At 41.2% G+C, this 14,385-nt stretch overlaps 4 protein-coding genes across 5 annotated transcripts; 1 reads left to right on the top strand and 3 right to left on the bottom strand.

The window, feature by feature from the left end:
- Positions 1-2,607: 2,607 nt before the first annotated feature.
- LOC113149362 (E3 ubiquitin-protein ligase rnf146-like) lies at positions 2,608-5,711 on the bottom strand. Its single transcript, XM_026341451.1, has 2 exons — positions 5,559-5,711; positions 2,608-4,946 (listed from the first exon to the last, which is right to left on the bottom strand). The coding sequence occupies exon 2, from the start codon at positions 4,943-4,945 to the stop codon at positions 3,869-3,871; it is 1,077 nt and encodes a 358-aa protein (XP_026197236.1). The 5' UTR covers position 4,946; positions 5,559-5,711; the 3' UTR covers positions 2,608-3,868.
- A 655-nt stretch (positions 5,712-6,366) lies between these two features.
- Positions 6,367-8,306, bottom strand: LOC113149363 (R-spondin-3-like). 2 transcript variants are annotated; one of them, XM_026341453.1, is made up of 5 exons: positions 7,989-8,306; positions 7,446-7,637; positions 7,137-7,277; positions 6,881-7,027; positions 6,367-6,762 (listed from the first exon to the last, which is right to left on the bottom strand). In XM_026341453.1, exons 1-5 carry the CDS (start codon positions 8,071-8,073, stop codon positions 6,572-6,574), a joined length of 756 nt encoding a protein of 251 aa, XP_026197238.1. In that variant the 5' UTR covers positions 8,074-8,306; the 3' UTR covers positions 6,367-6,571. The 2 variants fall into 2 exon arrangements, with proteins under 2 accessions (XP_026197238.1, XP_026197239.1); XM_026341454.1 differs by having other exon boundaries at positions 6,557-6,762; positions 6,881-6,948.
- A 2,598-nt stretch (positions 8,307-10,904) lies between these two features.
- Positions 10,905-12,497, bottom strand: cenpw (centromere protein W). The gene is made up of 3 exons (XM_026341462.2): positions 12,277-12,497; positions 12,045-12,158; positions 10,905-11,100 (listed from the first exon to the last, which is right to left on the bottom strand). The coding sequence occupies exons 1-3, from the start codon at positions 12,361-12,363 to the stop codon at positions 11,074-11,076; spliced, it is 228 nt and encodes a 75-aa protein (XP_026197247.1). The 5' UTR covers positions 12,364-12,497; the 3' UTR covers positions 10,905-11,073.
- Positions 12,498-12,588: 91 nt separating this feature from the next.
- On the top strand, positions 12,589-14,344 carry hddc2 (HD domain containing 2). The gene is made up of 6 exons (XM_026341460.1): positions 12,589-12,801; positions 13,177-13,298; positions 13,384-13,486; positions 13,607-13,675; positions 13,752-13,890; positions 14,029-14,344. Exons 1-6 carry the CDS (start codon positions 12,727-12,729, stop codon positions 14,154-14,156), a joined length of 636 nt encoding a protein of 211 aa, XP_026197245.1. The 5' UTR covers positions 12,589-12,726; the 3' UTR covers positions 14,157-14,344.
- Positions 14,345-14,385: the final 41 nt, after the last annotated feature.

Below are 14,385 nucleotides of genomic sequence, written 5' to 3'. Positions count from 1 at the left end.
GGGGTCCAAATATCTTCTCTTTGAAAGACAACTCCTGAGTGTCACCTTTCAAAACAAGACCAGGGCTCTCTCGTGGGATTAGCTGGTGTTGCCTGGCAGAGGTGACTATAGGGGTCTGTTTAATCATGTGACAAATGGCCAATTTGAATTTGGATTCAGTGGAGTGGTCAGCTGGGAGCCACTACACAGCCTGCAGTCTGGCCTGTGGCCCACACACACACACACACGTTTAAATAAAGTGGCTGAACAACAAGATTAAAAGTGTGCAGAGACGTGGTCTCTAGGGTCATGTAATGTGTCCCACCATGCATGGTATCAACAACACAGGCTTGTATTCATGCAGCTGTGTAAAATAAGATTAAACACATCCTCTGTTACAACAGTAACATGACAATTGACTTAATGAAAATTAAGTATATAAAGCAAATTGTATATAAAACATAAATATCAGCCACTAATATGCAAACTAATAGGAAAAGATTCCTGCAGAACATTTCTGTCCGCTCACAGACATATACTTTAAACTTCTTGTACATAATAAACTGTCCACTTAACATACTCTGCTTGTCCATATTCTCCACCTTGGCCATCCCGGTCTTCATTAGATAAAGCGATCATAAATAGACCGTACAGTTAGCTGTATTTAGAAACAGAGAACAGCCACAATACAGACTTTATGATTTTAGAAGTCACCGTAGTAATGACGTGATGCACCGTTGTTATAAATGGTTCAGTAGCACCGGGCTTAGTGTGGAGTCACTTGATAGGCTTTAATGGGGTTAGGTTGATGACGGTTACAGTGGGCGTGCGGTCAAATGTGGCTCCTGTATGAGTGAGATACCCTGTCTGCGAATCCCAGCATTATGGTTAGAAATACTGACGTAAAGGCATAGACACAACGTGCACAGCTGCACGATCAACACCAACACAAGGTTTTTAGGGTTGTATAGCGACTACATTATATTCAGAATGTATAAGTACAAGTGAAAACAACAGCAGTTTTCACACGTGCTTAATGAACATGACCAGTCAGTCTACTTCAACTCGAACAAGGTCATAAATAATCCACACAACAACAATGGTCTACTGTGGATCTCAGGGTGGCGAGAGATGTGGGTACGACAGGACTATTTGTGGACCGATCGGAGACGGGGTGTATTTATTTTCTGTAGTGTGAAGAGTTGGGCTACAGAAGGCATTTGACCAGGATATGATAGCACGCATGAGGGAGCTGAAGGGCAGTTATGAGTCAGAAAACATATAGAAATGTTGTCTCCTATCTGTCTCTTTAGGAGGGAAACTATGTCTGGCCCTGTCATAGAGTGCATGTCCAAACCAGAAGCTGTCAAGACTTGTTATCATGCACACAAAGCAACACACAGTTTCTCTCCTCTTTTAAACAATGTCATTGTTCCTCTGTCAACACCATCCACTATACAGTTCACATTAGTGCCACACGGCTCATGTCTCCCACCAAATGCTCCTCCATACGAGTTCCATCTAAATACAGTCTCTGTTTCCATGACATCTTTTTGCCAGTCAACAGATTTTTTTTTTTTTTTTGCCAGTCAACAGAACATTGAAAAACACACCATCTGAAGTCTGGCTCATTAAAGGCTGTTTCTAAGTCAAGTCACAACCCAACTGCACACACTGAGCCTGTGGTTTTCTTTAGTTGGCAAACAAAGAAGCTCAGCTGCTTTGGTGGTAGTAGTCTTTGGTTTGGCACTGTCACACAAGACCTCAAACGTGTACATATACTTCAATCAGCGCTGGTAACTGTATAGCAAGTATTCATGTTGTCCTCTTTTCAGTATGAGACAAGACCAAAGCCACAAGTCTGTAAAAATAACAACTGTTGTAGGGAGAGGAGAGAGAAAAGATGTTCTTGCTCTAAATCAGTTCACTTAAAATCACAAAATATAACCCTTAGGCTTAGTATCTATTATTTACATTAGCCATAAACTAAACATGACATTTTGATCAATTTAGACTTACTGGCTGTTAACTGAATGTTAAAGCTAGTACTATGCTGAGATGCTGGGATGTCTTTGCATTTAACTCTTGCAAAAAAAGCACAAAAGCTTGTTTCTCAAAATGTCAAACGATTCTTTTTCTATTCACGCCATTAAGCCAGAACATTAAAAGCGCCTGGTTTTAATGAGGTGGACAGGGGTCAGCAAGGCCACTCTGAAGCTATGCAGCATAGTAATGCATTGTGTTCTGTCAGTCATGGTCAGCATTAACTTTTTATCCCAAATCAACAGGGTTTCCCTGCCTTTGTCTGTACCTTGTATCTCAGTTGTAAGTGGCTTTGGATAAAAGCACCTTCCAAATGACTAAATGTAAATGTATTATGTTGTATGTTCTGAGTGGAGTTCTCTTACTAGTAGCCTCACTAGAGGTTGTGCAGCAGTCCCAAACAACAGGTGGGGAAAGGTCTATTTCATTTGTGCAACAGCTCCATCCTCTGGACTCCTAAAAGTACACTTTTTTAAAATTCAAGATGTTAAAACCAGGGCTACGGATCAGTGACACTTCTGTTTCCAGTTTTCCCATTAAACTGTACTGTTGTGTATTGCTTTATTTAAAAAACATAACCCAATATGATTTTAAATCATAGACAAACACTTTTAATAACTTCACAAAAACACCACAGAGGGTACGTCACACAGACAGAGGTTTGTTTTTGGTAATTCGGATAATAAAGACACCGACTATGACAATTTCAGTTAAAATCATAGCAGCTGCAGCAAAAGAGGAAAGCAAAAAGAGTGTGTAAGGACAACTTTGCTTTGTCCAAGTACATGTCCATGCCAGAGCTCTGATAGTAGTCCAGTTGAGAGTACTATGACAAAAAATAGAAATCCAAATGTGTCTGTCTACATATATAGCCTCGTACTTTCCAGTGGTTCTGCCAGTAGCGTTTCAGCACCCAACAACGCTCCCAACAACACAAACACGTCACATTAAAATAGAGGGAATGCAGCCGCCTCCCTCTCTCCATTTGAAACATACACACACAAAGTTTAAATAACTATTACTTAGGCCCTGATTCTAACATCACAAAACCTAATCAGCAAAGCAGGAGAAGCAGTTTTATCTTCCCTGTAACTGGTGCATAAGGTGCTACATTTAAGTTTGATTTTCACATTATTCAAAACAAGAAAACCATGAGGAAAACATTCAGTATCAAAGATATTGTATTGTAATGTCGCAAACTCATATAAAGGCAGTGACATATGTTTTATTTTAACATTACTCAAGAGGTTGCCACAGTTTATTACAACATTTTTTTTGGCCTGGACAAGAGTGTTGCTGAGAGTGATGCATGACAAACATTGCCTCATATTGCTGTCTGAAACTATTTTTTTGTTTATCTTTAACAAAAGGCCTTAAAATGTGTTAAAGGTCCCTTGAAATGGCTTAACGTTCTAACGCTTTTAATGGATTTCTGAATGAATGAATTTTGGATGGAAAAATCATATCAGCTACACATAAATGCATGACAGTAATAACAGAATAATAGGTTAGCAGTGGAAATAGCTGTCAATAAAGTTTATTTGTAATTTAACATCTAACATCTAAGCTGTGACCAATGTCAAGAAACGGTTTACTCGATGAAAACTACTACTACAATCAATTGGGTGGATCTTTGAGAAACCCCAAGTATATTTTGATATAAAATTGTGTATGATACTATCTGGCAAAAGGGAGATACGGGAAAACACAAAGAGTGATAAAGGTCAAACTAAAGGGATTTTTTCATTCCATGGGACCTTTAAAGATGCATACTAGTTTTTCAACTTTTTTTGCTGAACTGATGAGAGCTTTAGAACTGCAGGACAGATGCAACACTGTCCCATTGTCACACCTCTGTCACGGTGCACTGTCCGTCAGGGCTACGTGAGCGGAGACTCAGTGCAGAGTTGGAGGGTTCACCTCTTGGAGGCATTCTTGCTGGCTGGGTCTCTCTAAGTGGTCTTTGCCTGTTTGTTGTTGTCTGTGACATCAATTCTGCTCTCCCTCTATCTAACTCCCTTTCCTCTTCACCCTCGCTGTTGCCGGAGGCGTACTCATATGTTTGTGTGTCATCATCTTCATCCACATCTTCACTCTCTGGCTGGCTGATGAGGAGCTGGGAGAAAGACTCTTCCAGGGTTGAGGGCAAGGGAGACAGAGGACTGGTGAGATGGCGCCCTAGGAGTGCTGAAGGTCTAACGGGGGTGAGAGACAAAATCCCAAAGGTTGAAGAGTGTGACTGACCTCCAGTATCTGATCCATCAGCTGAGCTAATGCGTTCTTTTGCAGCTGGGGTTTCAACTGGTAAAGCAGGTGTGGGGGAAGGTTCAGGGTCTAACCTCAGTCCTGCCACTCCTTTCTTGGGGATATCTACAATGTCCCGCTTTATCTTGCGTCTACGGCCATGCTCATTCCGGCGATACTGCACCATGTTCTCCAAGTCCGCCACATAAAGAAACCCTGCTATCAGCATCTCTGTGCTCTTCCTGCCTTTGGCGAAGGCCTCCTCCAGTTCACAGCTGGTCCTCTCATCATACTGCCACCAGCCATTGCGGCCCTCATAGTACCATGCATAGTCACGGGAATCGTCCCCTACTCTGCCAGTTTGGCTCAATCCTGCAGCTACTGCTTTCAGTTCTTCAGGTGAGAGAAGAACTGGACGCTCCAGGCAGTCATCAGGGAATTCCTGTCTGCAGAGAGCACAGCGCTTGCTGTGCCAGGAGGCCCCTTTCACACACAGAAAACAAAAGACATGGGAGCATGGGAGGATTACAGGATGGATGCAGATCTGCAGGCATATGGGACACTCTGGGGTGGCGTTGGAACTGGAAGAGTCTGTGGCACAAGAATCTCCTACTTCCTCAATAAGCTTGCAGGGAGGCACCGCATTCACTGAACAGTCCACTTCTCTACAGTCTGCCATGCTACAGAGGGAAACAGAACTGTCACTGGTTGAAAAGACATACATGTTGTACAGCACAGTTCACTGTACTTAAACCGAGCGACTCCATGACTGATGCAGTTTCTACCTGACATGCTCCTCATGTTTCTAGTTTTGGGAACGCCCTCATTAACACAGAAGAAGGTTGTGGCTTCTTCTCACATCGATTAATATTTTCAAATACCAGTCATATGAAAACAATTAATACTTGGCGCAAAGTACCTGTTCCTTGTTTTCTCATGACTTTACGGTAACACACAGCATAACAAAGACAGAGCTATCAATCTAGCTAGCTAGCTAGGTTAATGTTGGCTAACATGAGCTAACACGCTAATTTCCTAGCTGCACCAGCCGCTATTTTACCGAAAGTATCCCTTAAAATAAATGTAAAACTTGTTTATTTCATGTAAGTAAGGTAACACTCTATCCAACATACTTCACAGATTAATGTTAGTTAGGTCAGGAATTTACGTAGCATTATGCTAATGTTAAATTGACAGCTAGCTAGCTTCTAGCTATTATATAGGTTATCTAGCTAGCCTGTCAGATGTCAGTGTACTTCCTGGCCATTTAACTTCTCTTTTAATTTACTCACCTGTACAGTGAGATACCTCTAGAAGCGCTCGTAGCAAAAGTGCAAAGAGGGATATTTATAAAGCCGCATTTATATTTAGTTACAAAGTTATGTACGACAAGTAATGACTGCGTCGCTGCTGGACCAGAGTTCCGGCCACCCAAGCCCAACTGACTTCAGAGAGCCTGGATCAGCCGCAAGCCGTATGCAGTGTCCATCCGCATGATTTGTAGATCTAGTGTGGCTACGCACAGTACGTATAGCGTCACAGGTATTCAGCGCTGACGCCAGCGTCGTGAGTTTACTGCGTTTACTGTCAACACAAAATAATGTATTGTGAACTTATCCTAAATGATCCAAATGAGGAATGTATTGCAGCAGACATAACTTTTCATTCAGGAAAAACGCAGGAGTTACTATAGATTACCAGAAGAGAGACGAGATCAGCAATTTGGCTGTTCTGCATCATGGTGATAATAGTGTGACAGTGGATAAATAATCCACGACACCAGGATCCTGAAAGCCTTTCAGCTAAATGCAATTATTCATTTTATTATTTACACCTGAGTTTTTTTCTTCTGTGACAAAGACCTTTTCACATGAAAGGCTAGGGACCAAAACATTTGTTGTGAATAAACTCTATTGCAAGAACTTCAAGCACTCAGTAAATTGGAGTGAGCCACAGTCAACTATTGTGATCAGTATGTAAATCCAGGACGCAGCTGGGATCAGTACAGCATATGTGTAATGTTCACATGAAAAGTCCTCTGAATAAAATGAAGGCTGCTGAAGCTTTTAGTACACAAAAAGATTTTCTTCATCTTCATGCATACATTTTATTCATTTCTCTCAGATAACATAGAAACATCGGTTTTGTTTTAGATTAATAAAGTTTTACCGGGACATCTTTACAGAATATAATATTTTTTATAATGATTTTAATTTAAAATTACAAGCCAATGTAGAATTGGCTCGTAAGTTGAGTATCAGTATGCAGTATTAATATGTGGTTTAAGGAGGAGCCCCGTTTCAGCTCATGGCAACCTTGGGCCCTTTTTCATCACACACTTCCTGAACTCTGACACATGTGGGCAGTGGTCACTGCTCACACTTGGAGTCTGCAGGATTTGTCGGGTACGCGTCTCTTCTCCCCTCCTGTATTCCCGAACAGTCTTTTTCCAAATGCACGCACTCCAATCTGTCCATTCCCCCACCTCACAGTGCACTAAGAGACATGCATTGAAGACATGAAATGAAGAGGAAAATGTATACAAACTGAAAACATTAATTCCAGTGCACACTATGCATGCTGGTGGACATTAGAGAAGGCGAATGTCTCTCACCTTGGGGGTTACATTGCTTGAGCTGTGCATCAGGCTCAAATCCACTTGGGCAGGCACGGTGGCACTGACTGTGGAGAAAGTATAGATCTGCTCTACACCTCACACACACATTCTTGCTCACACAGACCTCACAGCCTACAGGACAGTCTGACACAGAGGGACAGAGATCTTTCAAAGTGTTGCAGCTTCCTGACATCATGGGAAAAAGTTCATCTTGGCGATAACTTTGACCGTAATATCAAACAGTGCATCTCACCTGTGCATTCTCCCAGTGCTGTGTTAGGAGTCAGCCCATTTGGACAGCTGCTTTCGCATTTGCCTCGAAACAGGAAGTGCCCGGGATGACAGCGGGTGCAGAAATTTTCACTGAAGCAGAAAGCGCAGTCGTCTTTGCACCCTACAGTGTCAGGACACCTTTAGATGTTATTCTTTGTTTATTTCTCTGGGGGCAAAATGTCAAAACTTGTCAGCTGTAAAACCATCTACAGTACCATATTGTTGAGTGTTATCACACACGCTTTTAACCATCATTCCACCACTCCCACATGTGTTTACTGGGGCCTACTTGTACAGGTGTTGATGCGTGGCGAGCGTGTGCCATAGTGACCCCGGGGACAGGAGGACAGGCAGGTGCCCCTCTGCTTCATCCCATCCAGCTCCAGATGGAAGAAGAGGCGAGGTTTGCAGGACAGACAACCATTCAGGGCAGAGCAAGTTTCACAACCCGTCGCACAGAGTCTACTCACTGAAGAGCTACCTGTCATGGGTTTGAGGCAAACAGGGGTATGAATTGTGTGCATGTGGAAAGGAGACCAGACCACAGGTTTTCTATTCTTCCTGTGCTTGTGCAACGAAATCCTCTGTGCTGAATTTACATGATAACATTTTACAGGGAAATTGCTTTTACGAGAACAGAGCCAAGCAACAGAGCCAAGCTTTGAAATGTGTGGTGTGCAAGTGAGTGAAACCAGTGGAAACCTATGACCACATTGTTCACTGGAAGTATTGTCTCCATATGTCGTGTTTGTCTACTGTTGTGAAAAATAAGTGCTTTATCTAATCGTAGCTGTGAAGAGGTGAAAATGACAAAATCTGCTCCAATACTTACGTCTGAATCGCAGAATCTTCGCGTTGTCTGGGCCTTTTGTAAAATTCATGAAGTGCAGAGTCCAAATCAACAATGGTATCCACATTTTTCTTCACCTACAGTACGTCAGGCATCCAGTCTGCGAGAAGTGGCCTTGCATCACATCTCAAATCCCCCCCATGTACAAAAAAATCGTACAAAAAAGAAATCTCAATTTCTCTCAAAAACTCATTCAAATAAATAAAACGTTCAGACTCCGGGAAGTCAGCAGTCAAGTGCAGAAATGTTCCATTCCCTGGGATCGAAACCATCCTATGATAGTCGCAACACAGCTCTAATGTAAAGTTAGAGCATACACACACACACACACACTCTCACAGACTCCCACCCTCCTCCCCCTGTGTTACCCTCATTTCTTGACCCTCCTCCTGATTCATTATCACATCATCACTGTCTCTTGCTAAACCACAGCCCACAGTGTGTGATAATAGAGCTATTTTCTGCACGATATTACAACTTAAAACCATAATCTTCACTTATTAGACAGAATGATACTAAAACTAGGCAAATAACTTTGTGACACCACGAATGGAAGCCAACACCTGGTGAGCAGCTTGACTAAATGTGATGTGGAAATGTGCACAATCCTTGTCCAATGAGCCAGTAGTAGATTTACATAAAGATACTTTACAAAGGAGGCTGAACCTCCCTATGTTAAGATACTTTTAGAAATTAATTCTTCTTCAAAGTTAAGTATCTCAGATGGGTTAAAACATGTAGAAGAACACGAAAGGTTGCATATTGTAGATTCAACTTCGACTGTCAAGAAGAAATATGTACATTGATTTAAAAAACAGGCAAGAATTTCACTGCTAAAAGTTTAATTTCAACTATATTGTTTTTCAAGGTCATCCACTAAAAGGAACAATGCAGCAAAAAAAAAAAAATAGCAAGTGAGTAGTAAACCTGCTACAAGCTGTCATGGCAACTGTTTCTGCACACTGAGTACAGCTTTGAATAATTGGCTCATAGAGCGTGTGTGTGTGTGTGTGACTATGAAAACAAAATATTAAAAAAAAAAAAAAAAAGCGTGACTATATTTTTGAAGCATTTCTTCATCAACACCAGATTTCCTAAGTTCTCTCACACCGCCTGGATGAAGTTACAACGATGGATAAGCTTTAAAAAAAAAAAAGAAAAAAACCTACAAAAAAAAAACACATGCACACTTTAGAAAAGCTGTAATTCCGATGGCCCCATTCTTTTTTAATTTAGTTTGACTAAAGCCACTATTGGCCACTGCATGTTTTCTATTAAGACACGGGTAAAAGCCATAAATACAGGGCGATCCAAGCGCTTCTCGAAGAGAAAACAAAACTAGAGAACTGGAGGTGTCAAAAAGGATTTGTGATTCCCACAGAAACTCTGGAAGGTGATGAAAGTTCCAGGCCCGTTAGGGATTTGTTGTCTGACATCCCTGTGCGTATTATCGGCTGTTTTGGGAACTCTGTGCTTCTTCTGCCAGTGCTCCAAAACAGTTTGTGTTTCCCTCATTGCACAGGGCTTTTCCTGGAATGGGTTTTGTTCTGCAGTTCATGGGTCTGTGCTTTGGTCCATTCTTATATAATCAAAACTTCCCCGATTTAAAGAGCCAAATGTGGTGATATGGTTTGTACTCATTTCTAAATGTGTTGTCTACGCTGATTTAGGCCGATACAATGCTACTTGTGCAGTGACACACTTGGAACCTGTGAAACAATGTGCTTCTTATTAAGAAAGACCGAAATTCACAATAAGATCTCTGCCAAAACCGACCGCCATCTTTTCTTACTTCTTGGCTTGTCTGGAAAAATTTCAAATAAGGAATAAGCAGGAGCCATGCCATGTGATTTTACACTGGAGCTGATTTATGTGAGGGAGACACGGATAAAAAGACAGGGAGACAAAGAGTAGCTGGACACGGCTGTGCTGGCTGCTTAAATTGTCAACAGGTGCTCAGATACACACACACATACACACACTGAACAGACGAAGCCCAGCAAGGCCAGGCTACTCTTTTGTTTTGATAGTGAGAGGAGAGTGTTTTTCTCAAATCCCTCAAGAACAAAAGCAAAAATGGACGGAGGACGGCGATAAAATAACACCTCAGAGGAGCCTCTGGATGCAAGGCCAGCTGCTGCACAGTGATATCATCCATCAATCTGCACGCAGAGGATTCATAGCTTAGATGGTCTAACTTGCTGGCTAGGGAACAACAGATTTAAAGCAGCGTTTAGCTTTAGACTCGAAAAGATAGAAGTTAGAGAGCTGTGCCGTGTTTATATGTGCATCAGGGAATAGACAGCAAGGCATGGAGACTCCTGAGACTCTATAAAGGGGGGTTCAAAACTCATGAGGGCGGGGCTCAACAAACCCCCTCAACCTTACTGATAACATAAACATGGCTATGCTCACTGGGGTGCCAGATCAGATTCTTGAACAAAATAACCGCTGGAGGCTGTGGAATGTCTTCACTGCCAAAAACAAGGTGGGAAACTGGAAAATGATAAAGGAAAGCGGTAGAGAGCCAAGACAATAAGAAAGCTAGTCACAGATGTAATCAATTCAATACTACATTAACATATATAACTTTGACCTTTTCGCTGCTCACACACCAAATAAAGGAAAACATCTAGCTGTGAAGAACACTGCAGTGATGAGGAATGAGCAGGATAGGATCTCAGCACGTCAATAATCTATGTAGCGTGAAGAAGTGAGGAATTTAGGAGGAGATCGAGCCCACGCTCAGTGAAAAAAAGACTGTGAAGCATGCATCTCCCGACACTGAGCATGACTGATGATAAGAGAGCGAGACCAGAGGCGCAGTCATCGGATGTACCCTGAACGATCCACGCACCCAGTATCTTTAAAAACAAAACACACACAAGCAAGAAAAGCTCTCTGTTTTAGGTCTAAGACTTTATTACACAACAAAACAACAAACAGGAGAATAGATACAGGACATCTGCTTCAATCAAGAGGAGGATTAAAAAAAAGTATATGTCAGGAAAAAATTTAGCTGTTATTCAAAATAGGATCCAAAGGTTCATCATGATCTTCACAGTCGTCATCCTCTTGCTTTTTTCAGCACTTTCTACAAGAAAGAAAAAACTCTATCATCATTCTGCCTTGTTATTGCTGTGTGAAAATAAATCTGGCAGAAGTTCACTTAATGAATGGATTTAGAAGGTACTGAGCGGCAAGGTTCTTTTAGCGTCAGAGAAAAACATGGCAAAACATGGCAATTACAGCTTTTAATACAGCGACTTAGACTCAGTGAAAGATTTACGTGGAAGGATGCTGACAAAACATATCTGAGCAGAGTAGGTTACTTTACAATTTTAAAATAATCTGGAAGTTGAGTCATGGCACATGGACATTGTTCACTAGCTTCACTTGGATAAATAAGAATCTTTTTAACAATCTATTACAACCTTTGCAGAATTTTAAGCACTTACACATAATAGAGAGGGAAAAAACATTACGTGGGTTGCTTCCGTCAGTATGATATAGAGAGTTCTCAGAAAAAGAAATAAGTTCTTGTGAGATTTTTCTACAGAACATGCCAATAAAACAAATTAGACAAAAAAATATGTTACTTTAATAGACAGCTATTTTGAAAACTGTTAAACTGTTTCAGTAAAAGTGCTCAATTCATTCCCTAAGACCTCAAAGAATATTGATGAATATTCCCTGCGTTTCTTAGTACTCTCTGATAATAGTTAAACATATTTGTTTAGGTTTTCCACTGTTTGATGAACAAAACAAGCGCTAGGATGTGCATTAATGTTCGTTAGCTGAATTAACATTATTTACTGGAACCAAAATAATTAATCAGTTAGTCGGTGTCGTAGGCGGAGGCCACTTGTGTGTAATTAGGGTAAAACAATACATACAAATGCGTTTTTAGTGTATATATCGATGTAATCTAGGGTTTGTTTACAGTTTGTTTGTGCGGTCATAGCACCTGTCAGTAACCTTTAAGCAACACGTGTGGTCAGAAATAAAATTCATGTTTAAAGCTCTCTTTCAACTAACCTTGGAAACTGCTCTGACATGTTGAGCTCTGATCGTTGCCGATTTTTCTTCAAAAGCTTTAGTCTTGGCCTCCTCAGCCAGACTGCTCAGGAAGAGCAGCGTTAGCAGTTCAGTCTGAGAAAAGAGGGACACGTTCACCTGCTATTAAATCAGCTGATGGATCAGTTAGCGTTAGCTAGCTAGCATTAGCCTCAAAGAAAGCGAAAAGTCTGGATTTACGTTAGATACATACCATCGCCTCTGATGTCGGTCTCATGTTTATGTTACTCTTCGCTTTCGCTTTAATTGTATATTTCAAATTGGAAGCCTTCATATGCATTCTGACAAATGTTTAGTGTGGTATAAAACCCCACAACAACAAAAAGTTTGTTTACGTTTCTAATTTCCCGCTTCTGCTACTTCCGGTAAAACGCATCTTTTTCGTGGGTTTCCGGTCAGGTGACATCGTAGCTTGTAACAGTACCGCCATCTACTGGGTTTAAATATGATAATTATAATTTTTATACAAGTTTAGTACAGGTTTTGTCATGTCAATACGCATTAGCTTATCTAGTCAAAGGACAGAATAATATAAATACAAAGAAAAATACTTTATATTGTCGTATTGTCTTGCTGGCTGCTACCTATATGGTTACCTAGCGACTGCTCTGCTACAGTTCTGCTTCCGGGTCGGCGGATAGTAATGGCGGCCACCACAGACACAGCAGCCGGCATGAGCAATATGTTGAAATTTATGAAACTTATCGGACAGCTGAAAGTAAGAACCCTCCTCAACCTCCTTCTGTTCTATTTAAATTCCATAGGAACATAAAGAAACAATAAGTTGTGTCTTCTTACTGTACCTTCCTAAGTTATTTACCATAGACCTGATTGTTGTTCAGAACCTATTAAAACACATCAGTGGCCCACACTGCTGCACAGGGTGACATGGTGCTCACAAAAAAATGTGACCCAAAGCTTTTAGTTTGACTTTTTCCTTACAGTGTTTTCCTACTAGTGATGATGAATGAGAGCAATGATTTCATGAAGTTTGAATATACTGATGCAGACAGTGTTTGACTAAGCTGGTGAAATGAGTGATAAGAAATAATGACAGTAGTGACATGTGTGTTGTGGTGGTTGTTGCCTGCAGAGGGTCCCTCGAACCGGCTGGGTGTACAGTAATGTGAAGCAACCAGAGAGTGTATCAGATCACATGTACCGCATGGCCATGATGTCCTTGACCATCTCTGACTCCACAGTGGACAAGGACAGGTAGAGTGTGTTTTGTTGCAAAGCCAGTTTTTTTATTAAAAACTGTGTAACGCTCATAATTTTTCTCACCTCTCACTGCCTGCAGATGTACAAAACTGGCTTTGGTTCACGATATGGCAGAGTGCATCGTGGGAGATATCGCTCCGTCAGACAACATCAGTAAAGCAGAGAAACACAGGAGGGAAGAGGCAAGAGAGCAACATCAGTATATGTTCTGGTGAAACAACATCACATTATGAGGAGTGAATGACGATAGAATCAAGCCGTAGCTGTGTTTAGCTTTTGTTATTTCTTCTAATTCCTTTTAGGAAGCAATGCGACATCTAACAGGTCTACTCCCGGAGGGACTCAAACAAGAGATTTTTGGACTGTGGGAGGTAAATAATTGAAATAAACAGCCACCCCGGCTACACAAATAACATGTACACTACAAACGTTTCTTCCTTTGTGTAGGAGTATGAAAATCAGAGCAGTCCAGAGGCCAGGTTGGTAAAGCAGTTTGACCTCCTGGAGATGATCCTTCAAGCCCATGAGTATGAGGAACTAGAGGGAGCACCAGGAAGATTGCAGGAGTTTTTTGATTCCACCAATGGTAAGTCTCTAATTTGTTTGTTTGGCTTTCGTCAATCTCACTGTTTCCTGATGACTCACATTGTTCTCATTGCCTTTGTGCTGAGGACTGAAACAAGCAATATAAGCATTTCACTAAATTTTTTTTATATGTTGTTAGGGCGGTTCCACCACCCACACGTGCTCGAGCTGGTCAGCTCTTTGAATGAGGAAAGAAGAAGTCAAACAACTAAAACTGAGGAAACAAAGACTTCTGGGAACTCGCAGAGCACGTCACACACCTCCTGACTGTAACACACACAAACACCTTCCTAGTGGAGGGACAGATATACTGAACTCTTCATTTCATCAATTCATTTCACTTTCCACTTGACTGTACAGTAAAACAGTTCATAGGTTGCGTATGTTTAAATATAGTGATAAGTTTCAGTTGCACATGACCACATGTAATACTGTATGTTTGGTTATGTCATGTTTCAATTAGATGTTGACACGGTTCTTAATGTTTATTGTAAAA

Source organism: Anabas testudineus, chromosome 24 (assembly GCF_900324465.2).
Source record: "Anabas testudineus chromosome 24, fAnaTes1.2, whole genome shotgun sequence".
In the NCBI taxonomy this organism is placed as follows: domain Eukaryota; kingdom Metazoa; phylum Chordata; class Actinopteri; order Anabantiformes; family Anabantidae; genus Anabas; species Anabas testudineus.
Note: the sequence above shows the minus strand (reverse complement) of the source record. Positions and strands in the feature narration are given on the sequence as shown.

What these genes read in the sequence shown, in the direction of transcription:
- LOC113149362 (XM_026341451.1), bottom strand. Translation starts at nt 4,945, where the DNA reads ATGGCAGACTGTAGAGAAGTGGACTGTTCAGTGAATGCGGTGCCTCCC.
- LOC113149363 (XM_026341453.1), bottom strand. Translation starts at nt 8,073, where the DNA reads ATGTGGATACCATTGTTGATTTGGACTCTGCACTTCATGAATTTTACA. An exon ending in GAAGATTCTGCGATTCAGAC is followed by an intron (nt 7,638 to 7,988) that starts GTAAGTATTGGA and finishes AACCCATGACAG; the next exon opens with GTAGCTCTTCAGTGAGTAGA. An exon ending in CAAGCAATGTAACCCCCAAG is followed by an intron (nt 6,763 to 6,880) that starts GTGAGAGACATT and finishes CATGTCTCTTAG; the next exon opens with TGCACTGTGAGGTGGGGGAA.
- cenpw (XM_026341462.2), bottom strand. Translation starts at nt 12,363, where the DNA reads ATGCATATGAAGGCTTCCAATTTGAAATATACAATTAAAGCGAAAGCG. An exon ending in GACCGACATCAGAGGCGATG is followed by an intron (nt 12,159 to 12,276) that starts GTATGTATCTAA and finishes CTCTTTTCTCAG; the next exon opens with ACTGAACTGCTAACGCTGCT. An exon ending in ATGTCAGAGCAGTTTCCAAG is followed by an intron (nt 11,101 to 12,044) that starts GTTAGTTGAAAG and finishes TCTTTCTTGTAG; the next exon opens with AAAGTGCTGAAAAAAGCAAG.
- hddc2 (XM_026341460.1), top strand. Translation starts at nt 12,727, where the DNA reads ATGGCGGCCACCACAGACACAGCAGCCGGCATGAGCAATATGTTGAAA. An exon ending in TCCACAGTGGACAAGGACAG is followed by an intron (nt 13,299 to 13,383) that starts GTAGAGTGTGTT and finishes CACTGCCTGCAG; the next exon opens with ATGTACAAAACTGGCTTTGG. An exon ending in AGAAACACAGGAGGGAAGAG is followed by an intron (nt 13,487 to 13,606) that starts GCAAGAGAGCAA and finishes AATTCCTTTTAG; the next exon opens with GAAGCAATGCGACATCTAAC.